We start from the raw sequence: 25,878 nt of genomic DNA, 5'->3' as shown, positions 1-25,878 counted from the left end.
CCCAACCAGTAAATTGAAAGGCTGTGCGATGTCGTGAGTGAGCATCCCTTACAAAGGAAGGCTAAGGAGTGAGCCACGGTCACTGTTGGGGCGATCCACGGGAAGACATGAAAAGGCTGCTTTGGGAAGTCATGGCCCCAAGAAAGCACTTCCCCGGGAGGCTGGCAGGAGGGGAAGCCCACCACCACAAACGGGAGAAGCGTGTCTGGAGGGCACAGGGAATGGCTAAGTTCCAAAGTGATTTGGAAAAAAATAAGAAGGAAAACAGACGCTCGGGAGTCCCAAACACTAGATAGCCTGCTTCTATAAGGTATGTCCCTTATTTAGACCAAGGAAATCTGATTCAGATGGTTCAAATCATCAAATAAACAAGTAAAAAAAATCCAGTTTGGATGACGTGATAATCTTTCATTTGTACTAAACAGAGTCGCATCCACTAGCTGTCTGTTAGACTTAGTCAGGTCTGAACAACATAGTTCGCACAGTGAAGAGAGATGCGGTTGCCTCACTGCCCACGGACCGGGGTTAGTTAGGCGACGCAGTAACAGTCCAGAGGAAGAGATGACATTTAGAATATTTAGAAAGGTGCATCAGTTTGCGTTTGTCATAATGATAGAAGGGAAAAGGACCTAAGAAAAAATTTCAAAATTAACTAGAAACAATCTTAATTATTTTCAGTTGACCAGAAGCCGAGGCACACAACACGTCTCTGAGCGGGTTTGCTACGAGCACGCGAGGAGCTGCAGGCGGGCCGAGGAGGGAGATGAAGGCGGGGCTCCGGGTTACGGAGCGCACCCCGAGCAAGGGCTTCTGGCAGTTCCGCAAAGTGTTCTGGGGCTGTCTCCCCAACAAGAAATATAATAACAGTAAACCAGATGGAACTGCTATGCGTTACCGCTGGCCAAAAGTTAGCAATTAAGCGGGGCAAGAGGTCACTTGCAAAGGAGAAGAGACCGTAATCGATGACTGTCCTTCCCCTGATCACATTTTCCGAAGTCACTGGGGCCAAAAGAAAAATGCAGAGTTGCGGGGGCGGGGGGGGGGGGGAGGCGGTGATTTAAAACGTGTATATGCCACAATGTGGGGGGCTGAACCTACTTCGGGTCTTAGGTGTATAAATGCCGGGACGCCAAGGACTGACACAAGCGTGTGTGATCCACGTAGGCTCTGCATGTCCCCTAAGAACACCTGTCATGTATAAATCAATCATTCCATCTGGCATTCCTGGGTGAAAAAGACTATCAGTCAATTCCGAACAGTGGCCGTGGCTAACACTGAAGCCTTCTACTCTGCCAGGCACTATTGTAAGTACTCTACGTGTATTAGCTCATTGATCTTTGCCTCGTGCCTAGGAAGTCCACACTGTGAATTTCTCCAGTCTAACTGTCAAGGGAAGACACAGAATGGAGAGAAGTGGAAAAGCCAGGATCAGAACCCAGAATCTGAATGCAGCATGAAACCCCTATGACACAGGTAAGCCAGGATGAATTTAAAGTTTTCAGTGGAATATAAACAGTAAAGATCAGAAATCTCAAAGTTGAAATCAAATTCAGTTTCTTTTTAAACTGGCCTGGAGTTGAAGACTTGAATAATTACAAAAACAGCCGTATTTTTTTTTTTTTTACCCCAAATGGAGGAAATGGAAGGCATTCAAAAAACCCTGTAATAAAGGACTGGACATAAGGAGAAATGGAAGTAGATCTTGATAAAGCCGAATATTCTAGATTTGACAAAAGTAAAAAAAAACTTCTCCCTTCCAAAGCAAAACAATAAAAATGAAACGAAACGAAAAAAGTATGTTTCCACGTTTTAGACAGTTGGCCATTTATGGTTTTCTTTCATGCTGATACTCTGAAACCGAATCCAGGTCCAGACGAGGTTAAAAAAAAAAAAAAAAAAAAACAAGCTCAAGGTTCCTTCAGATCTCAACAGATAATTACACAAGTTTAATCATTGGCCCAGGGTTAACCAGTACATAAACATTAAAAAAGGCAAAGAGGATGACCAGTGTTTTAAAAGTGCAACTCTCTGCAAAAAAGAGTTTATACGTCACAGGGAACTTTTTTTTAAAGGATCTCACTTGAAGTAATCTCTATAGCCAACATGGGCCTCAAGCACCCCTCGAACTCACAACCCTGAGATCCAGAGTCACATGCTCCACCGACTGAGCCAGCCAGGTGCCCCATAGGGAATTTTAATTTTTTTTAAGTATTTTTTTAACGTTTATTTATTTTTGAGACAGAGAGACACAGAGCATGAATGGGGAAGGGTCACAGAGAGAGGGAGACACAGAATCTGAAACAGTCTCCAGGCTCTGAGCTGTCAGCACAGAGCCCGATGCGGGGCTCGAACTCATGGACAGAGAGATCATGACCTGAGGTGAAGTCGGACGCTTAACCGACTGAGCCACCCAGGGGCCCCTTTTTTAATTTTTTTTTTTTTTTGCCCCATAGGGAATTTTAAATGCAACAACTTAGAAAAAGATGTTTGCAATAACATTTAAATAAGGAAAAAATGGATCGGAGACCAATAATGTTTGTCGGTGGTTTTCTCTAACATATAAAGATCTTAAATCAATGACTCTTGCCTCCCTGGATATTCGTCTTTAATATGAATGATATTTTGATATGAAACCATGAACGACAGAAAGCTACTGGAGCCCGGGTGGTATCGCAGCAGGTGGCGATCGTGAAATGTGCACACGGAAGATATGAAACACCCCGGATTCAAGCCTTTCCCCACGTGACACGCACACCGCTTCGGTGCTGTGGGGTTTGGGTGCGTAGTTGTAGTTGTGCTGGGCTTCATCTATGGTGTGTTTGTAACCCCCAACCTTTCTCGTCAGTAATACTCGGGAGACACCAAGGTGTGTGGACCCCTAGTAAAAGCTGGTTTGGGACGGGAAAGGTTTAGAAAAAGGGCGAGGCTTGGGGTGAAGGGAAGTCTTCGGAGAAGAATACTGATGAAGAGGACGCTAACGGGGCGAGAGAAAAGCACCGCCTGGGGTCAGGGACACATCAACTGCAACGTTTACCTCGCTCATCACAAAATTAACTCATCAACTCTCACACTATTTGCAACTTCTGAAACAGGCCACCTGTGCCTCAATGGACTGATTTAAACTTTCTTTCCGTGCTTGTATCTGTTATAAAATATGTCAGTAAACAAAGACACGTTTCAAAAAAGCCTTGCTCAGTGTTAAGTTTCTTCATCGAATGTGCTTCGGGTCCACTGATTGACCCTGAAATCCTCCTACTGGTCGCCGTTCTGGGGGCGACTGAGCTGACTGCGTATCAGGAGACCTCGAACCGTAAAAAAGGAGGCCACATAAAAAGCAATTTTTAAAAAAGGGAAGTGTAGACTGCTTCTCCCATTTGCTAGTCTATAACAAATATTGCTCATCAGTTACATAACCGAGTTATGTAAGTAAAGCGAGAGATGAAGAGAAAGACAGGCCTAGAGCGACAGATTTACAAGAAAGGGACAAAGAGAGGGTGAGAGAGACTAAAACCCACAGACTGTGATATCCACAAAGACGAAGCTCAAGGACAAAGATCTGTGAAAATCTGATTCTGTTTCCACCAATCCCACCTTGTGTTGTTTTCAGAGAAAGCTGCCGAAGGCTTAATACCATGTAAATATTCTCAGCTCAGATTTGCATGGAGACAGGACACCTTGGCGTTTCCCTGGGTGACATAAAACTGGAGGCAGAACCTACATCCTTGTCATGACCGACTGGCTTCTCTTCCCAGCTCATGACTCCTTCTCTCTCTTCTGTCTCTATTCCCCTTCCTTCTTCTCACTTCCGGGTATCGATCCCTAGGCTCCTGACTCACAAAGGCAAGCATGGTGTCTGCCTCCTGCCTGGCTTGTCACTGTCTGCGTAGGGGTCACCACAGAACCTACACACAGAAAGGCACTTAAACTCTTGTTGAAGGATGTACATTCATTCCTCTAGTGAAGTCATCCATAATAAACTGAGACTAGCACCTTTCTGGTACCAACTTTCAATCTCCATCTAACATCTGGACAATCTCTTTATAAAAGAGCCACAGACCTACTTGCCGAGGGATGAGCTTTGATTCCAAGTCTGGGACTCACGTTGCTCAAAGAAGCGAGCCATTTTTCTCCCAGGCTCGCACCCCTTAAATACTAGTTTTCTTCTGTTCTCTCAGGCTAAAACTCTTGTAGCCCTGTCCCGCACCCCCCACCACCCCACCTCATCTTTATGCTCTATCTGATTTACAAACCTACAGGTTGTGTCTTTCCTCGAAAAGGTCTCTCGGGTTTGCCTTCTCTCCACTATTCCCATTAACTGATGAGCAGTCTCAACCCCTTTGCTAGATTTTACTGTGGAGAAACGAAATCTTGTCCTTTCTAATATAGTTTTTTAAGTTTATTTATTTATTTTGAGACAGAGACCACACGAGCGGAGGAGGGGCAGAGAGAGAGGGAGAGAGAGAGAGAATCTCAAGCGGGCTCCGCACTGTCAACACAGACCCCGATGGGGGGCTTGAACTCACGAACCGTGAGATCATGACCCGGGCCGAAGTCAAAAAGACACTCAACTGACTGAGCCATCCAGGTGCCCTGAATCTTGTTCTTTGGAATATACTTACTTACATATTTGGATTTAAGTGCTTTCTATTTGTCCTTCCTTCCCATTTCACATTCCTTTTTCTTTCCTTTCTTGCCTTTTTCAAAAAAAAATCATTTAATTTTCCCCCTTTATAAGCTGGTTAATTATACATCATTTTACTCTCATTGCTTACCCTAGAGATTATTAAAACATGTATCCTTGACAATACAAGGACCTCAAAACAGTTGAAACTCATCTACCCCCAATTCCTTTCATGTACAACTGTTGCCATGTATTTTAATTCTTAATACATTTTGAACATCATAATGTTATTGTTTTATGCAGTCAAAATTCATTCAGACTGACCTACATATTTACCCTTTCTAGGACTTTGCATTGCCAACTTTCTGCGTGAGAACATTTTCCTTCTGTGTGAAAAACAGCGCTCACTTTTTCTTTCAGTGGGGGTTTGCTTGTAATGATTTCTATCAGTGTTTGCTTGTCTTTGCTGTTATGTTTCACTTTAATTACTTAAGACAATTTTCACTGGGTATAGGATCGTCGGTGGAAGTTCCGGTTTTATTTGAGCACTTTAGAGACTTCATTCTTTTGTATTCTGACTTACTTTGTTTCCATCGAGAAATTAACTGAAAGTCAATGTGACGCTCTCTCTTTGTTAAAGATTCATTTTAAGTAATCTCTATGCCCTACGTGGGGCTCAAACTCACGACCCCAAGATCAAGGGTCGCATGCTCCACTGACCGAGCCAGCCAGGAGCCCCTGCAAGTCAGGGTGGCCCTCTTGAAGGTCAAAGCTTTCGGCTACTTAAAAATTTTTACTTTTTGGGGTGCCTGGGTGGCTCAGTCGGTTGAGCGTCCGACTTCAGCTCGGGTCATGATCTCACAGTCTGTGGGTTTGAGCCCCGCGTCGGGCTCTGTGCTGACAGCTCAGAGCCTGGGGCCTGTTTCAGATTCTGTGTCTCCCTCTCTCTCTGACCCTCCCCCATTCATGCTCTGTCTCTCTCTGGCTCAAAGATAAATAAAACGCTAAAAAAATTTTTTTTACTTTTTATCTTCAGGTCTCCGCATATGTTTACATATGGCTTTCTGTGTATTTATCGTGGCTGGGAATCACAGTGCTTCCTGAATCTGAAAAACCTTATCATTTCTTTTTTCTCCTGGGACTCCAGTTACAAATATGTTAGACCTCCTCACCTTACTCCATCTTTCTCCTGGAGTCTTTTCTATATTTTCCAAACCTTTGTCTCTCTGTGCTTCACTCTCTTCCAGTTCACTAATTCATCTTCAGCTGTGTCTAATCTGATATAAAACTCATCAACTGAGTTTTTAGTACGGTTCTAGAATTTCTATTTTGAAACTTCCAACTCTTTACTAAGGTGATCATTCTTGTCAAGGAATTCCTTGAACATGTTAATCATGATCACTTGAAAGTCTGATAACTCTTGGGCTGCCTGGGTGGCTCAGTTGGTTAAGCGTCTGATTATGGCTCAGGTCATGATCTCAGGGTCGTGGGATCGAGCCCTGCGTAGGGCTCTGCACTGACATTGTGGAGCTTGTTTCGGATTCTCTCGCCCCACCCCTTCTCAAAGTAAATAAACTTGAAAAAAAAAATGAAGTTTGAAAATTCTAATATCAGGATTTCCTATGGGTTTATTTCTAAGGTCATTTGTTTCTGTTGGTCTTTAGTCATATCTTGTTCTGTATGCTTGATTCTTTTTATAGAAAACTAGAAATCATACATGAAAGCCTCTAGAGAGAATTTTTCCCCAGAAAGGGTTCATTTTTGTTTCTGAAAGGAAGTTAGGCTAGAAGCATTAGCAATGTTTGATCACCAGAATCCACCCAGTGCTTTAAATGACTTCAATCCAGGCTGTAGTTCCTGTGAGGGTTCGTGTATTTCCAGTTTTCCTCACTTCCAGGGTCGGCCCTTTGCACTTGCAATCACGAGTCGAGGATCTGACCAACATTCATCTCCAGCCCTGGCAGCCTGACTACCTTTGACCTCCCTATGTCCATCGACCTGTGAAAATGCTGCTCAACTTCAGCTACTTCTTTTAGAAGCTACAGGTATCTCTACAGAATAAGCAACACCAAACGCCAGGCTTAACTCTCTGGGCTTTCCTTCTCTCCTGTAACATGGCCCCACAATTCCTCACTGCCTTGATAGGCTTCCAGTCCCTCAGACAGAGTTTTGCTTTGTTTTGTACAACGTCTTGAGCTGTGCTCAGTAGACATGTGAAACAACCCATTGCACCATATGGGAAGCTAAACTCTCCTTTATTATTCATTTTGTCATCCCAGGTCACGCAGTGAATGGCTTTCAGAGCCCTCTATATCCTCACCAAGCCCTCTTTATCCAAACGAGAACACAGGCTTTGGGGTTGGAGGGGTTTATAAACGTCCAAACTGTGGCTTTACCTCTACTTTTAGCTATGTAGCGTTGGACAAAATATAGAGCTTTTCCAGAATTCACTTGTAAAATAAGGCAAGTAAAACCTGCTTCAGGGTCACTGAGATTAAATAATACAGGTAAATAGTTCAGCACAATCCCTAGTACATAGTAAGGTTAGCACTTACTGAGTGAGCATTATCATCACTATTAGTTTTATTAATAATAACTCATAAATAAATCCTCCTATCCTCGAAACTCATCAGTGTCTTTACTCTTGGTGAAATATGTGTACACATTTTCACATTCAGAGCTCGTTCACACTAGCCTTCAATGTTCCCTTTTCCTAAAGTAATCCAGTACCTTCTTCAAGACCTAAAATGGAGTTCAACCTCCTCAAAAGGTATGCCCTGAATTCAACATCCATACTAACGTATACTTGCTCTAATTCCCATTCGATTTGGCAGCATAGTTCATCAACTATTCCCTAATTCTGTGTTAGCGTCTTCCTAAAACTAGATTACAAAGTGCTTACAAAACTGGCCAGTAATTCCTATCCTCTATAACACATCCGGGATAGCACCAAACCAGGAGGTTCCCAAACATGTGCATGCTTCAGGGACTGACAAAAGTTCTTCATATCTCATAGGTGCTGTATAAATTAATATTGAAAAGCCCAAAGAATGGGGCATAGAAGGACACAGGTAGAAGAAAAGAAAATGAGTAGATCAGCACATCAGAAAAAGAAACTATTTCCGGTAAGATATTTACTTAAGTCTTTAACTATAACTTCAAGTAACCTAGTTGCATTATTTTAAAATGACAACTCAAAGTCCAAAGTTGCATTTTTACGATTCAAAGTTTAGAGTTTATCGGGAACTTTCTGGTTGCTTTTAGATGGTCCCTCCACTTCCCCAGGGGAAAAATAAAATAAAACCCTAACTAGTTCAAGAAGTTGGCTAACAGTGATGCAGGAAAGAATACTCCCTAGGCATCAGTCACGAACACTGTAATATCCTGCTTTACTGATACTCAAAATTACTTGCTCAGGAGAATGAGAACAAAATAAAGATTTAAAACATGCACTTTTGTGAAAAAGGACCTGTGGTTGCAATTTGTTGACATTTTTTGAAGTCTTTAATTTTTTATCACAAGTACACATGACATCCTACATGCTTCCTGATAACACGATAACATGAAATACCTTAACGTTTTATAAAGATTATTTGCAAAGGATTCATGCTACTCTTACAAGGCACGTTTTTAGTATATTTTCTGCTTGAATATCACTTTCTTCCTATCAATACTAAAGGAACTATACCACTAAAGTAACTCTAAAGGAAAAAAAGCTCACTCTATTGATCATCCCATCTCTGACAATTTCTGCCTCCAACGCCACCCCACAAACGTGGTATTTTATGGACAAAAACTTGTGTTTCGCTATTTGTAAATACAACGATGCCTTTTAGTGACCATATTTACAACAAAATTTTACTTTCGGCAAGTGACAGTGTCATTTAGCGCAAATGTCATGTGCTAAGAGTATGCTAAAATATACTCACAGTCATTTACATTTGAATAAGATGGGATACCTAACGTTGGTGTATTTGAGATTTTGAGGGTTTGAACCCCTGCTGAACGAGCCAAATGCGTAGCAGAAGGAGCTCACGTTTTGAGATTTTACTGTCCTGACCTCAGATGAGTCCATTAAAATTACAAATGGGAAGAACGAGATGACTGCGAACACGTATAATGTATAATTTGGAGTTTTGAAGGGGAGGAGGTGAGATTTCTTTTAGGTGTCAGAAACAGCAGGGACTATGAAACAGTTCTGGCTACACTGAACCACTTGTATAATACAAATAATCGGGAAAAGGGGAAAGCAAGGTAAACGGATAATTCAAGATGCGAATAAATATCTGTAAATAAATAACAACTAATCTCTTAGAGGACTCTTCTGCCCATCCCATCAGAGTAGAAGAAACATGACTGCATGCTCTTTTAGCCAGACAGTTCAGTGTGACAATGTTTGCCAGTGGAGAAAGGCGTTGCATATGACATCAATGAACAGCAGCTTACCCACAGCGTTGTAGAGAGGCTCTCCAGTTAGCTTGTCCCAGACTACAGTGGTTTCCCTCTGGTTACTGACACCAATAGCTTTAAAGAGAAAGTTACACAGAAGGGAGTAGACAATTAAACAAGTAAAAAACTACTTCAGGAGAACAGTTCTTTTTAAAAAAAAAAGGTTTTTTTTTTTTACATGCGTAACTAAACTTAACAGTTTGAAAAAACATTTGGCACTTTTGTAGTGGTGTTGAATGCACTTTGAGCGGCTCCAGGAAAAGTGAACAGCCAAGGTCAACAAGTGCTTCTTTTTATTTCCACAGACTGCTTCCCACTTCACTACCGGCACATGACAACATGGACCCAGACTCAGATCAATATCCAAATGAAAGGCTCCCAGGTAACCTTATAAAAAGGGAATATAATAATTCGAAATTTATAATAGCCAATTCATTATTCTATAGCGACCCACAATCACCTCACTCATTTGTTTACTAACTGCCATGAGCAATTTCTCTGTGTGTGTGCACGTACGCATGCCTGTGTTTTGACAAAATAGCTACAGATAAAATTCTTCATGCCAGGCAACCTCATATTGTGGTTCTTGACAAATTGTTTCGGTCCTGTATTTTAATAATGTAAGACATGCAAATTTAAACTGGGCATAAATACAATACGTGATGGTATTTACATTATACTGACCTCTACGGAACTCAAATGCTAAAGTTACAGTTATTATAAGTAAAATACTAATGCATACCATTTTATTCAATTCAGCTTATTCAGCCAAATCAGAGGTTCTCAGACTTGGCTGCACATTAGCATCAACTGGAGAGCTTCTGAAAAATATCAATGTCCACTTCATGGTCCAAACATTCCAATTTCACAGACGGGGATAGGAGCTGAACATTAGTGTTTTTCCTTAAACTCCCCCCCCCCGCCCAAGCGATTTCTACTATGCAGCCTAGGATGAACGCACTGACCTAAAGGATCGGGCTCTTCCGGAATGTACGGCGAGGACCGACTTTAAAGGCTATGTAATCAACAACACATCTTTTGCTTAAACCTTCCCGAGAACCACTTGTCACGTGACCATTCAGCCAGCACTTCCATTGACAAAATCCTCTCTACCTCTCTCAAAACAGATCAATCTCTATTCGCAACGTCGGTGTTTTAAAAACAAAAAAAAAAATCCTTTTCCTTGTAGCTTTAAGTACTCCCTTTGCCCAGCACGGGGCTTGAACTCACAACCGCCAACATCAAGAGCCAGCTGCTCTGCCGACTGAGCCGTCCAGGCACCTTTCCACATGGCACGATTTAAAGTGCCTTCACCAACTCTCCAAGCAACACGCAACTTTCTGTTCAAGCTGCACGCCCAGAATAAAACGCTACAGGAATGCTCTGACCGGCACAGAGCGGAGGGGGCCCAACAGTTCCTTTGTTCTAAGTAATCTTTTTTTTAAAGCTCAAAACAACAGTTTATTTTTAAAACAATACACTAAAATCTAAATTTAAAAAAGCAATTACTTAGATTTTGCTGTAAGGAGATTTTATGTGTAACAGAGAGCAATGAAAACTGGCCTATGGAAAATGAATATATATATTTTTTACTGAGGTGTAACTGACAATATTATACTAGCTTCAGGTATATCGCCTAATGATTGGATACATGTATAGGCTACAAAGTGATCACCATAGTAAATCTAGCATCATTCTGGCACCATACAAAGTTACATAATATGCAACGCAACATTGTTGACCGTAGTCACGAGGCTGGACATTATAGCCCTATGCCTTATCTATTTTATGACTGGAGTTTGTACCTCAACTCCAGTTTTGTCCCCCCTCCAACCAGGAACCACCAGTCTATTCTCTGCATTTACGAGTTTTGTTTCATTTGTGTTGCTTTTTGAATTCCACATACAAATAAAATCATACAGCGTCTGTCTTCCTCTGTCTGACTTTGGCATACCCTCAAGGTCCATCCACGTTGTCACAAGTGGCAAGGTTTCCTTTTTTGTGGCTGAATAACATCCCATTGTCTGTATATACACTTTTTCCATTCATCCGTCAACGAACACTTGGGTTGTTTCCATGTCTTGGCTATTGTTAAGAACTGCTATGTACATAGGGGTGCATGTATCTTTTTGAATTTGTTTTCACTTTCTTTGGATAAAGACCAGAGCGGACTTGCTAGGTCATATGTTAGTTCTATTTTTGGGGTTTTGAGCCACCTCTCTACGGTTTTCCACAGTGGTCCCACCCAGTTACATTCCCACCAACAGTGCACAAGGGGTCCCTTTCCTCTACATCCTCACCAACAGCTGTTTTGAAAGTAGCCATTCGGACAGGTGTGATGTGATATGTCATTGTGGTTTTGATTGGCATTTCCCTGATGATGAATGATGTTGAGCATCTTTTCATGTGCCTGTTGGCCATCTGGAGGTCTTCTTTGGAAAACAACATTCAGGCCCTCTGTTCATTTTTTTTTTTACTTAGACTGTTTGCTATTGAATTGTAGGAGTTCTTTGTAATTTTGGACATTAACTCCATATCAGATACATGATTTGCAAATACATTTTCCCATTTAATAGGTTGCCTGTTTTGTTGATGGTTTCCTTTGCTGGGCAGAAGCTTTTTAGTTTGATGCAGTCCCGCTTGTTTATTTTTACTTTTATTACTACTGATTCAAATTCCTTACTAATGGTCGGTCTATTCAGATTTTCTATTTCTTGATGATTCTGTCTAGACTGTTTCCAGGAATGTATCAATTTTTTCTACTGTTGTCCAATTTGTTGAGCTATCATTGTTAGTGGCACTCTCTTAGGATCCTTTCTATTTCTTTGCTATCCGTTTTAACGTCCACTTTCGTTTATTTATTTGAGCCCTTTCTTTTTTCCTTGGAGAGCCTACTAAATGTTTATCGAAATAATCTTTATCCAATGCAAATTTACTTACTAAAACACCTTTTCTAAGGGTACAAAGATGACTAACAGTCTACTTCTAAGAAACTTGGAGGCATAGGGTAAAAGGAAGATATGTGGTTTGTTGTTTTGTTTTTGTTTTTGTTTTTTAATAGAAGACACTAATGTTTGCAGGAATCAAGATGGAAGGCAAAGGACAATGTGGCAGACAGGGGTGCTGGGAAACAATGACACATGGTTCTGATTCTTTTTTTCTTTAACTTTTTTTTAACGTCTATTTATTTTTGAGAGAGAGAGAGAGAGAGAGAGAGAGAGAGAAAGAGAAACAGACCATGCACAGGGGAGGAGCAGCGAGAGAGGGAGACACAGAATCGGAAGCAGGCTCCAGGCTCTGAGCTGTCTGCACAGAGCCCAACGTGGGGCTCAAACTCATGAACTGTGAGATCATGACCTGAGCCCAAGTGGGCCGCTTAACCGACTGAGCCACCCAGGCGCCGCAACATGGTCCTGATTCTTACAGTGACAGGAGGCGAGGAGATTAATGCACTGGTGGAGGGAGGAGCCTCAAGTAAGACAGAAGGGTATCGCTTTCCTTGTGATGGAGGGAAATGGATAAGAGTTCTAGATTTTAAGTACGGAAACAGGAAATGAGGAATTAAGGCCCCAGAGCCTCAACTTTCCCTGTGAGGTAGCACACAAGGTTGTCTGCTCCAGGGGAGCCGAGCACAAGTAGAAGCAGGAGCTTTGGGTACCATTTAATACAGCTCAGGCTCTGAAGCTAGACCGCTGGGGTTCAAATTCGAATTCCTGTTTTCCTAGCAACATGACCCTCGACCTCAGTCTCACTTTTATCTTCTGTAAAATAGAAACAATCATAGTTTCGCCCCCCTTCCAGGGTTACAATGAGGAATCCCAGAGTTAGTGCACACTGTAACGGTGCCTGGCACACGGGAACCACTCAATACCTGTTACTTACTGCTTCCACTCATTGTGATCAATATCACTGAGGAGAGAGTCGTCGAAAAATTGCAGAGTGGGACGGAGCTAATTAGGACACATAAAGGAAGTGCCCAGCAGCACTGTGGATACAGCAGAGGCCAGAGAACTCAGCGGGACCTCAGCAATGGATTGCTCAAGCGGAATACTGTCAACATGATACTTTGAGCGGCAACTTTCCAATGTGGGATCACGATGAATTCATGGTTGAGGAAAATCCCCTCTTCTCCCCCCACTACATTAATTTTCCATCAACAGACTGGCTGCTCGTTGAGCTGCAGTCTCTGAGTCACTGTCCTATGCCCTTCAGGCTATCTCTCTTTATTGGCTCATTCTAACTTGTGCTCAGGATGAAATCCAGAGCTATCTCTATCTGATTCATGGGTTACAGGTTCCTCCCTCACCACTCCTTCTTTCCCTTCTATCTTACTTTGATTCCTTTGTGCCAAGTAAAATTGCTTTTCTTGCAGACAACCCAAGTCTGGTGAAATAGGTTCTCAGGATTCTCTTGCAGCCATAAAAACATCTCCATTACTGCCCCAGGGCACATAGGTCTTGGGCAGCACCTCTGAACTTTCTCAGCGTTCCAGCTTCTTGTCCTGTTTACCCTAAATTCCTGGGTTTTTTTTTTTTTTCAATGTAATCTCTACCCCCAATGCCAGGTTTAAACTGATGACCCTGAGATCAAGAGTCACATGATCCGGGGCACATGGGTGGCTAAGTCAGTTAAGTGTCCGACTTGGGCTCAGGTCATCCTCTCACGGTTCGTGAGTTCGAGCCCCGCATGGGGCTCTCGGCTGTCGGCAAGGGGCCTGCTCCAGATCCTCTGTCCCCACCCTCCTCTGCTCCTCGTTCTCTCTCTCTCTCTCAAAAATAATAAACATTTTTTAAAAAGAGTCATATGATCTATTGACTGAGCCAGCCAGGTGCCCCTGTGTTGTTTTTAAAGCAAACTTTTCTGACTGCTAATCCCAGCACCTGTGCCTCGCTTAATCTTAATCCCCTCTTCCTCAGAATAACACATTCAGGTTCTGTAATTGTCCACCCTGGTTTATCACCCATTTAGGAGCATATGAAAGTTACAGGCATGAAGCATACATAATTTCCTGGCCCCTCAGTCATTTAGTTACAGATATTAGCAGCGGCAGCATATATGCAGCCCAATGTAGTACATTGTATCTAGCAGGTTCCTGCTTCACCTGTATGTTCCTTCTCAGGAGGGATTTTTCTCAACAGTGAGTATTGCTAGTAAAATGAACGAGTTAACTGCTAACTTCAAAATCTCTGGTTCACTTTTGCTTAACACTGCCTGTGGAAAGTTATAATCGCGGTTAGGAAAATATACTTAGAAAAAGCCTTTGGAAATACTACCGGATGTTGTAATTGTTGTTGGTGGAATTATGGATGGCATGCATCCTTATTTAAAAATAAAGTCAGGGGTGCATGACTGGCTCGGTCGGTAGAGTCTGCGACTCTTAGTCTTGGGGTCGTGAGTTCAAGCCCCAGTGGCCTAGAGCCCGGTTATAAAAATTAATAAAAATAACATCATAATTTATAATTGGAACATGTTCAGGAAAAAAAACAAAAACAAACCCGGACACTACACGTAGCGAAAAATAAGAGTCCCGGAGGAAGGCTACTAAATTTGCCAGGTGGGAGGAGGGACAAAGCTTCAAAGAAAAACAGTCTCTGGAAGATGTGTGCTTCAGGGATGTCGTAACAACGGGAAATGAGAGGCAGCCGTGGCTGGGTATCTATTTGGAACAACGAGGTGCCTTGCTGAGCCCCCCGAGAGTAGGAGTCTGACGGAAGACAGAAATGCGTGTGGGTATGTTTGGCAGGGTGAGGCAGTGGGTATGGGGGGGGGGTCCCCTTCCCTAACAGTGTGGCAATTACTTTTGATACAAGAGAATTTAAGTGCTGAAAATTTTATGCTCTCAGATTTTTTTTAAAAAGATTAAGTAATCTCTATACTCAGTAGGAGGCTCAAACTCATGATCCTAGCCAGGCAGCCCTATGCTCTCGGCTTTGAAAGTGGCATATGTCATGCTTTGCTTCTATCACAGGAGGATGAGCGTAACCAGTACTTTGAGTTTTCATGCTTCGTCGCTCCTTCAGTCCAGTAACAGGCAAACAGGGCTAAGACTCCCTAAGAAGGAAAGAAGTAGCCTATGTACCTGCGTGGGGCCACGTGTGCTGTCCAGCTACAGAGTGAAGGTTCATCTTGGAGACATTGCTCATACGGACCTGAAATCAATGAACTTTCTGGCAGATGACAGATAACACCGATCAAACTGGAGTTTGCAAAAGAAATACAACCAGCCTTAACGACTACCGGGCGAAGACTACAAATAAATCGCCCTGCAGCTGCAAAAACTGATTTATTGGCCACACCGGAACCAAATGGTGAAGCGGTGTATGAGGTTATCAGCGTGGCTCACGAAAAAGAGCACTGGCCCAGAAGACAGGGGAGATGTGCTTTATTTTAATGTGATCTGCTGAGGGGCGCCTGGGTGGCTCAGTCGGTTGAGCGTCCGACTTCGGCTCAGGTCATGATCTCGCGGTCCCATCCGTGAGTTCAAGCCCCGCGTCAGGCTCTGTGCTGACCGCTCAGAGCCTGGAGCCTGTTTCGGATTCTGTGTCTCCCTCTCTCTCTGACCCTCCCTCGTTCATGCTCTGTCTCTCTCTGTCTCAAAAATAAATAAATGTTAATGTGATCTGCTGCTATGTAGCTACAGGACTTCCAGTAAGTCCTTTCCCCTCACTTGTAGCTAGCTTTAGGTGACGGAAAATCCTTTGGAGCACGAGCGTTGTGAGATCTAGAGTTCTACATAGTTCAACAAACTACCTGGGGAAAAAACAGCACAAGTGGCCTGGTAGGGAGGGGGTTGTGGAACATCATCTACCTAGCTCACCCGCCGGTGTTTGTTGAGAAGGAAGTGCTGGGTCACTTTGGCTCAGGTATGGGTTTGCCAGTGGTGAGCCACGGAGGAGTGTAGAACAGAGAGCCGCATTAGGGCCAGGGGAAGACAAGTCACTTCGACTGGAGTTATGTGTCACTTTCACAGATATCACAAAAGCCAGAGGGAAAGGAACGCTCTCCGAGTCTCACGGTCCAGAAGGCCAACACACTGCAGCCTACCTGACCGATAAGGGAGATAGAATGAGGTCAAAACCAAGGCTGACCACCCTGGAATCCACATCCTGAACATGGTTTTATAAGCCACCTAGATCTTTCGCATCTTCGGTAATGGATATCTTAGTCATGGGTGCACTACCGAATGCCTCTTACACGTGTAGGTTGTTCACACTGCAAAAGCTGCGAGGACAGTTCAAGGAGACAACCGGCTGTCACTCTGATACACAACTCATCTAAAACCTGGTGAATGCAGCTCTAAAAGAAGTTTGAGGGGCGCCCGGGTGGCTCAGTCGGTTAAGCATCCGACTTGGGCTCAGGTCATGATCTCACGGTTCATGGGTTCGAGCCCTGCATTTGGGCTCTGCACTGACAGCGATACTGTCTCCCTCTCTGCTCGCGGTGTCACTCATTCTCTCTCTCGAAAATAAAAATAACCATTAAAAAAGAAAAAATGAAGTCTGAGGCACGTCCACAGAGACACAGGGACGAAATGAGGGTACGATACCCCACTAAGGTGTGATGGCATTGACACCTGTTTCCCTCACTTGGCTGTTAGCTGCACGACCCTATTTGTACTCCACTGTTGCCCTGGCATTCCTCGCACGTGAGTCTGCTGAACGAATGGTTTTGATTATGTTTAGTCTCTCGTCTCCCCCTTTTTTTTTAAAGATACAGAACACAGATGCGTGAGTGGGTGAGGGGCAGAGGGACAGAGAGAGAATCTGAAGCAGGCTCTACACCCAGCGCAGAGCCCGACTAGGGGCTCGATCTCATGACCAACCGTGACATCATGACCTGAGCAGAAATCAAGAGTCAGACGTTCAACCGACTGAGCCACGCAGGCACCCCTAGGTTTAGTCTTGTTAGGGTAAGTTTTATGGATACACATGGAGGAAAGGTGGAAAAAAAAAATGCAACTTTCTCCCCAGTATCTCCACCTAAACCAATAAGTAAATTGATTGATTGGGTGTTGGTAAATCTCAGAGTCGACAGGATGTGAATCAAGAAACCACCACTACCAATTGATGGTTACCCTTATCTAGAGTCAAATTACCTAAAACAGAAAAACATGGCCCTTGAATGATGAACCTGAAATTTTTAAACTGTAAAGAGACGACCATCACCGAGTGATGTTTCCACCCTTCAGGCTAGCATTATCAATCGTTGATAAGCGGGTGATTGTTTTCTCCTGGAATGAATGACGCAAACGCAAACGGAGATAGATGGTCTATGAACACTGCCTGGAATTAATAGAGATCTGTAATAATCTACCTCTGTCACTGATTTCAGGGAGATTCTGGAAGTGAAATGTTTTGATTTCCAATACCGCTCCCCCAAGCTGTTCCCCGACAGATCTAGGAGCTCCAGCAAAAAACCCAAGCATCGTCTCTGGCCCATCACTTCCCCGGACAGCGCTACTGTCCCTTCTACCCTGACATCCAATCTATCAGCAAGTTCTGCCCCTTCACTTCGCCTCCACTGCTGCCACTGTCCGGTCACCATCCTCTGTCTCAAGACTTCCACAGCAGCATTGGTCTCCCTGTGTCTACACTCATACCTTTACCGTCCACCCCACACACAGCTCCACACCGCAGTCAGGAAGTTGTCTTTAAACTTCAAGTCAGATCCTGTCATAATCCCGTCGCCTTGCTTAAAACCTTCCTGCAGCTGGTGGCCCTAGCCACTTCCCTGATTTCGGCTCCTACTGAAACCCCTTTTCCACCCCCACCCTCATCCTTCTTTTCCTCCCCTTTAGACATGCTGGTGTTTTCCTGATCCAGGAATATGCCGAACTTATTCCCACCCCAGGACCTTTGCACACGCAGTTTCCTTTTCCTGAAACTCTCTTCTCCCAGATATTTGCATGACTGCCCCCTTTTGGCTTTTGAGACCTCAGCAAAACTGTCACCTCCTCAGAGAGCCCTTCTCTAGCCATCCAACCTAAGGTAAGCTTGTCTAGGCATGCCCCACCACACCACGCAGTTTTAGTTTCTGCATCCAACTGATCAGTATCTGAAATCAGCTTGTATCGGTGTGTTCTTACTGTTGGTCTCACACCCGCCGAAATAAAAGCTTCCTGCGAACGGGGACCTAATCTTGCCATTTACGGTCCCATCCTCAGTTCTCACAGAAATACTTGCTATGGCACAGGCACTCGATCATGCACTGAATGAATGAATGAACTTGATGGAGATAATCATGCACGGAGAAAAATAGTCTATTAAAAATACCTTTTATGTTGGAAATGTCAATATTGAGCTGTCCAAGTTTCTCACATGTTTTCTCTATACACTCATAGACAGACTGCAGAATTTCCTTTGGGTCTTGTTCCACCCATCTTTGAACAAAAGAATGTATTTGGTTAGTCCACAACAAAGCAACACGAGTATAATTTATTTGTCTAGAAATGTGCACTTGAGGGTGTGGCTGGTGCATGAATCAAAAAAAAAATTAGATGAGCAAAGCAAAGCACAGCCAATATTCTAAAGAAATGATTTCAACAAAAGCCTAGTTCCCTTACATTTTTATTATTCTTCGTATAGTAATTAACCATTTGGAAGAAGGCAAGTAATCACAGTCCACAAATGGCACATGTTCTACCTGCGTTTACATATTTTTTTCAAATCCAGTAAGAAATTAGTTTCCCAATTTGTTATATCCTGTGGCTTTGATGAGTTTTGACAAACTATCTGCATGTTTCACTCGTCACTAGCTATTTCTAAGTAGACTGAGAAATACAGATATATATATATATATATGTATGTATTACTCTTGGGATGGATGGATGGATTTATCTACTTATTTATTTGTCTATGTACTTATTTATTTATGAAGCAAAAGGGATTCTGAAAAGCCAAATAAGTAAACTAATGTCTTTTGCCATTTTCTCCCAAAATATTTTGTTAAAATTTAGGGAAAAAAATTTCAATTTCTTCCAGTAATTATTTCATGTAGGCAAGTGACTGATTCCAGTTTTCAGACCCAATCCCTGCGCCATTATGGTAAAGTACGAGGACCTCAGAAAGGTGAAAGGGACATAATAAATGACAAGGAAGAGAAATGTGGAAAACACAAATGGCAGTTGAGGAAAACCACGAGTAGAAAGGGCCCAAGCTTACAAAATCCTAGCCCACAATCTGGAAGCCTTCTTTGCCTTCCTGCAGCCTGCCTGGCTTTCCTGAGCTTTGAGTTCTGTTTCTAAATTTTTTCTAAAACCTAAGCTCCTTCCACATATTTCTAACTTCTGTCCCTCCATGACCCAGGTGCTCTCTCTCCAAATTGCACTGGGATTAGGCCTGTGGACAGTCATTCTAATGCTGGTCCTATATCAATATCTTTTATTGGTAAAGAAATTCTCTAAAATGGAGGAGAACATTTTTCATGGAAAGAAAACACTAACATTTCGTAAGACATCAGTTTTTGTCTTTCTTAAATTGAAAGTAAACTTTAAAGCAAAATAAACAGATCAAAAGCGCACAATTTGTTGAGTTTTAACAAATATACGTACCCATCTAACCAACACCCCAGTCAAGATACAAAATATTTCTATCACTCCTGAGACGTCTTTCATGCCTGTTTCAAGGCAATCACAAACTCCACAGGCAACCAGTTTTTGATTTCTATCATCTTAGATTACTTTAGCCTCGGCTTAAATTTCAGACACAGCCCTGTACATGTGCTCCTTGGTGTCCAGCTTCTTGCGCTTTCCATGCGGTCAGTAAGACTCAACCATGTTGTTGCATGCATCAGTTCACTTTTTCAAAATTGCTGAATGGCATTTCACTGTTACTCATTCTACTGATGACAGACATTTGGGTTGTTTCCAGTTTCGGCTATTATGAATAAAGCTGCTATAAACACTCATGTATGTCTTTCTATGGCCATATGCTTTCAATTCTCTTGGACAGATTCCTAAGAGTGCAATGCTACAGATACAGGGCTGATTTGGTAAGAAACTGCCATGCAGTTTTTCCCACTGGTTGTATCGTAAACATCATTAAATTTTCAATAATATACTTAACATTCTGTTTAATCACCACTACCACATATGCAAGTTCTTCCCAAGAAGGATGACTCTCATGACAAGATATATGAATGCTTTTTTAAGCAGCAGGTGTCTTTACTTAAGGAAAAAGCCCTTCCACTCAAATCAGCCAAGCAGTGGTTTGGCAGTGATGGAGACACAGAACTAAAGGACTTCAAGGTCAGTGTGGACTTTCTGATATTTAATACTCCTTTGCCTTACTACCTGATTATCCCTTCCTTTTCCGTCACGGGATTCCTAAGCCATCAATCTCCCACACGTTTTTGCCGAGCCACCAAGGTATTGTCTCCTTCCTTGACTGAAATCTATCCCTCCAGTCTTCTCAGGAGGGACTTGGTCAAGTTAACTTTACAAAGCCACAGGGCAGGTAAGGTGAGATAGAGTAATAAACAGGAGGTATCTTTACATATTAAATCAGGAAACATACCCTTCTCTTGGAAACTCTTGTTTTATTTCCACTTGATGATGACTAAGTAGTTCAGCTGTTTTTGAATTGAAGACCTGAAAAACATATCGCAATGTTAGGGTGGAAAGGCAGGTAGAGAGCAAAGATGTTTAAAGCTATTCAGCCGCCAAAGTTCCTAGTCGCTGACAGGAAAAGTCTAATCGCGTGAAATGCCGCAGAAGATGTGCTACCTTCTCTTCAGATAGAATCAAGATAAAGAGAAATCTAGTGAAGGTGAAGCTAAAGAGGCAACTCCTTCGTCTTTAAAAAAATTTCACACATCAACCAGTTAATAGTATGGATCTCAAAAGAGAATGGGATGGGAATGCAAGCTGGTGCAACCACTCTGGAAAACAGTATGGAGGTTCCTCAAAAAACTAAAATTAGAGCTACCCTACGACCCAGCAATCGCACTACTAGGTATTTATCCAAGGGATACAGGTGTGCTGTTTCAAAGGGACACATGCACCCCAGTGTTTATAGCAGCACGATCAACAGTAGCCAAAGTATGGAAAGAGCCCAAACGTCCATCAATGGATGAATGCATAAAGAAGATGCGGTACATATATGTATATGTGGGGAGATGGGCTAAATGGGTAAGGGGCACGAAGGAATCTACTCCTGAAATCATTGTTGCACTGTATGCTAACTAACTTGGATATAAATTTTAAAAAATAAACAGTAAAATCAAAAAGAAAGAGAGAGAATGGGAAAACCAAAAAGAAAAGAGAGCTGGCAAAAGGCTGATGGTGATGGTACAAGCTTCCATTCTGCTTCCATCTTGGATGTGGAGACACAAAGAGTCATAGAGAGCCAGGCAGGGGAGGGCACTGCCTCAGTTCCTTTGAAGGGAGGTGCCCCCATGAATCTAGCTCTTACAAAGGTAAACAGAGCTGTGTATCAATCAACAGGGGAGAAGGGCATCCCCACACCCAACCGGCTGAGTGCTCCCTGTGACATACCTGCCGTGAACTGATGACCCTTGGTGCAAACCGTGAAGACCAATGGACCAAAGCTACCAAAGGAGTGCCATACGATCCTCCACAATTTTGATACTACTACAACAATACTTAAAAAAAAAACCTGGTAATCCTCTCTCCTCTGTATTTTCACCTGCGTGCACCTCCACTTGAGTACCAAAGTACTTAGTCTTTCAGAGCAAGGATTCCTATTTTAATCAAACTCAACTTCCGGAATCACTGTAATTACAGCAGTAGAGTTACATCCAATTAGGTAAGCGTTTCCATGCCTGGGTTTCCTGTGGGAGAAAATTACCTGCTCACTGCAGTCTAAGAAAGGGAAAGGAAGAGAAAACGCACCAGGAGTCGCTGCTGCCCTCTCTCCCCAGCACACTACCTCCCCTTTGGGGAGGAAATGATAAATATAGTGAAAGCAAAAAGCTATATATTCTCAAGTCCTGTGAAGAGATAAAATATCTTTTTAGTCAAAGGTTAACTCGGCGCGTCATAAATAAAAGGCATGTCACAGAATCCTAAAGGATACCCCCTCTGATTTACAACTTAGCCTTAGGGTATACTTTGAGGATGTTCCATCCATTTGTCGGGTGTTATTTGTTGGAATATCTCTAGGGCCTAGAATAGTGCCTACCATAGGGCTGATGCTCAATAAATATTTGTTGAATGTCTTAAAGGTTTTGGTCCGTCAGGTCCTTATTAGGAGCAAATTATTAAAACCAAACGACAAATGGTTAAAACTCTAATAGGAAACCACAGTTTTATTATTTTTATGCATCTTACTACTGCTCCCAGGGTCTACTTCCAAATCCCTAAAGGATTAGGGGTTAAGAGACACAGTGCCTATGGGGCTCTGAATGGAGTGAGATCCTTGTTCCAACACCTACTAGTTTTAACTAGGCTGACTTTGGGGCCCCCACACTAATAACGGATTTGTAGACCTTTGGAAAAGGCACAGAAAAGGGGAGAATTTTGGTAAATTCCATCTGACTTACTAGACCGTGATGCCGATGATCACACAGCATTTGGACCTAACAGGATGGAGCCCAGCCTTCCCTACGTCTTCCGAGCCCTGAACCTGTGCAGAATATGGAGACCACCTTTAGATGGTCTGGGAAACACTTCCACGTCTGTGGCACACTTTCTAGGTTTAGTATTGTAGAATCTTCAACTTTCTTAGGGTTGCACTGTCCAACCGAAATATGATACAAACCACTTGTGGAAATTTAAATAAAAAAAATTTTTTTTTAATGTTTACTTATTTTTGAGGGAGAGAGAATGTCAGAGCATGAGCAGGGGAGGGGCAGAGAGAGAGAGGGAGACCCGGAATCCGAAGCAGGCTCCAGGCACTGAACTGTCAGCACGGAGCCCGACGCGGGGCTCGAACCCACGGGCTGTGAGACCATGACCTGAGCTGAAGTCGGACGCTTAACCGACTGAGCCACCCAGGCGCCCCATGAAATTTAATTTCTTTGAAAAAAAAAAAAAACAGTAAAAAGAGGCAAGCGAGATTAGTTTGAATAACATTGTATTTAAGCCACTGTGTCTAAAAAATTAGCATTCTGACATGTGATCAATACAGAAACTATTAAGGAGATCTGTTATTTTTAGAAGTCTCTGAAATCTGGTATATATCTTATGCTTATGGTCCATCTCAATTTGGACTGAAAGTGACCACACTGAAAGTGGTCAATTGCCACGTGTTGCTAGTGGCTATTGGACAGGGGAGTGAAGTTCTGGACTACTGTTTTTCTCATACATCTAGGTTCATGTGAAGAGTTTTTAAAAATTTTTTTAACGTTTATTCATTTTTGAGAGAGAGAGAAAGAGACAGAGCATGAGCGAGGGAGGGGCAGAGAGGGGGGAGACACAGAATCTGAAGATGGCTCCAGATGGAAGATGGCTCCAGGCTCTTAGCTGTCGGCTCTTAGCCGACTGAGCCACCCAGGTGCCCCCCAGTTTTAATTAAGACTGTCCGTTTGTCTGCAGATGGACAAATGTACAAAGAAGGCTAATGATGTTTCCACAATACTTTCTGCCCGGAGTGTTACTAACACTATAAGAGAACACAAGGCCCAGTAGCCAGAATGCTCGTCTGATCTTTTCCAGTAGATTTCAAAAGCCATGGTCAACTGAAGATGGCAGTGGCTATATAGTTTGTTTCACAAAAGGTCAAGCATGGTCATTTAAAACTCATTAGATGGCAAAGAAGAAAGACCCCAGAATTACAGATGCTCCTCACCTCTTTTTCTCCCCTTTCAAATTTGAAATTCACCAAATTTAAAAGTCAGTTAAAACTTCAGATGCACAGGGGTGCCTGGGTGGCTCAGTCAGTTAAGCGTCTTCAGCTCAAGTCATGATCTCACGGTTCATAGGTTCGAGCCCCACGTTGGGCTCTTCGCTGACAGCTCGGAGCCTGCTTGGGATTCTCTGTCTCCTCCTCCTTCTCTCTCTCTGTCTCTCTGCCCTTCCCCTGCTCGTGTCCTCTCTCTCTCAAAAATAAACATTAAAAAAAAAACCTCCAGGTGCACAACAGCACAGAATCGAAGGCTCTCCTTAAGAAAATTAATTAAAAGTAGTATTTGAAGGCACAAAGAGTCCCTGATTCCTGGAAGAGATCCTCGAGATCCCATGGGCCAGCCTTTCCAGAATGTGCTCCTTGCATCTCCGGGGCCCTTCAGAAGCTGGGAAGGAGGCAGCTTCAGGCAGCTGGGAAGGGGCTCCAGCTGAGCCCCTGGGCCACGCTGACCTTAGATATCACATTTTATCGCCTCCAGCTTCCAGATTTGGACCTATCCAGAAAAGAGCTTACCAATGGAGCTCCAAGGCAAAAAACGCAGGACAACACAACACAAACCGAAATATATAATATAATACTCTAGTATTCACAAAGGGAGCTCCAAGAAGTTGGATAATACTGACAAACAGGGCTAAACTCTAGGTTTTCTAAATGCTGATTCAGTGCTTTTCCAATACAAAATCATGCTAATACCACTTATGATTTTTTTTGATCCTTCATTAAGTGGCAGGAAATACAAAGTTTTAGGACATAAAAGGAGAAAGGCCATCAAACTCAGACTAGTGGGGGTCTGAGAGGGGCTATCAGAAGAGGGAACTTCTCGACTGGGACTTCAGGTTGCCTAGAAGGGAGTGTGTGAGCGGCAGGGAGCGGAGAGGAGGCCAGGCTGAAGAAGAGCAGCCGCCAGGTGTCTGTGGGGACCCGGGGAATCCAAGGGGATCCAGTGGTCTCCAGGGGAGACAACTGAGGGCTCCAGTCAGAGGGCCGGCAGCAGGGGGGACTGAAAGAAATGAAGTGTGCTGCTGAGAGAGATCTAATTAGGATATAAGCAATTAGATGCGACAAGGGCTTGGATGGAGAGGAGTAAAGAAAAAGGAGGAACGCTCACAGATGACAGGGGACAGGCCAGCCAAGACAGTGTTTACCAGACAAAGGATACGGTGGGAACAGCAGTGGTGGCACAGAAGGGGGTTAAGGAGATGGCAGAGTTCATCTTCAATCATGTGTTGTTGGGGTGTTACTGGGGCACATGCGTAAAGATGCCCAGCGGGCCGTTGCTTCTATTTGAGGTTGGAAGCTGAAAGAAAGAGATCTGTTCAGGTTAGAAACTTGGAACTAGTAGATAGAGAAGTTCTGGGGATCTAATGCACAGCAGTGATTCTAGCCAAGAATACTGTACTATAAACAGCCAAGAGGCTAGATCTTAATTGTTCCCACTGCAAAAAAGAAATGACAATTATGTGACGTAAACGAGGTATTAATGCTACCAGGGGTAATCGTACTATAATACATAAATGTATCAAGCAACACCCTGTACATCTTAAACTTACACTCTGTTACATGTCAGTTATATTTGAATGAAAAAGAAAAAAAGAGGGGTGCCTGGGGGGCTCAGTCAGTTGACCGTCCAACTTCAGCTCAGGTCATGATCTCACCGTTCGTGGGCTCGAGCCCCACGTCGGGCTCCGTGCTGACAGCTCGGAGCCTGGAGCCTGCTTCGGATTCTGTGTCTGTCCCTCCCCTGCTTGTGTCTCTCTGTCTAAAAAATAAATAAGTAAACTTAAAAAAAAAACAAAACTCTTAAAAAAAAAAAAAAAGAGAGGAAGAGATCTGTTCTCAGAATCCTGTGTTGGCCAGAAAGGCAGATGAGGAGGTCACACTCCGTGTATCATGGAGTCAAACCGCACAGGCCCAGGGAGCACAGAGCTGGGGGTGGGGGTCAAGCTCCGGTCCTGCCCAAGTCAGCTGCGGGACTTGAACTTTTCTGAACCTCAACTTTTCCAT

General features: G+C 43.2%; 1 protein-coding gene across 7 annotated transcripts in view; it reads right to left on the bottom strand.

The window, feature by feature from the left end:
- The window catches only part of GK (glycerol kinase), a 77,126-nt gene that overhangs the window by 44,988 nt on the left and 6,260 nt on the right, over positions 1–25,878 (bottom strand). For all 7 annotated transcript variants that reach the window (XM_027054691.2, XM_053202215.1, XM_027054694.2 and 4 more), the window contains exons 2-4: positions 20,584–20,657; positions 18,343–18,449; positions 9,068–9,145 (exon numbers count right to left, since the gene is read on the bottom strand). In XM_027054691.2, the coding sequence (XP_026910492.1) occupies positions 9,068–9,145; positions 18,343–18,449; positions 20,584–20,657 (259 nt within the window). The remainder of the gene's footprint in view (positions 1–9,067; positions 9,146–18,342; positions 18,450–20,583; positions 20,658–25,878) is intronic.

Source organism: Acinonyx jubatus, chromosome X, assembly GCF_027475565.1.
Source record: "Acinonyx jubatus isolate Ajub_Pintada_27869175 chromosome X, VMU_Ajub_asm_v1.0, whole genome shotgun sequence".
Lineage (NCBI taxonomy): Eukaryota > Metazoa > Chordata > Mammalia > Carnivora > Felidae > Acinonyx > Acinonyx jubatus.
Note: the sequence above shows the minus strand (reverse complement) of the source record. Positions and strands in the feature narration are given on the sequence as shown.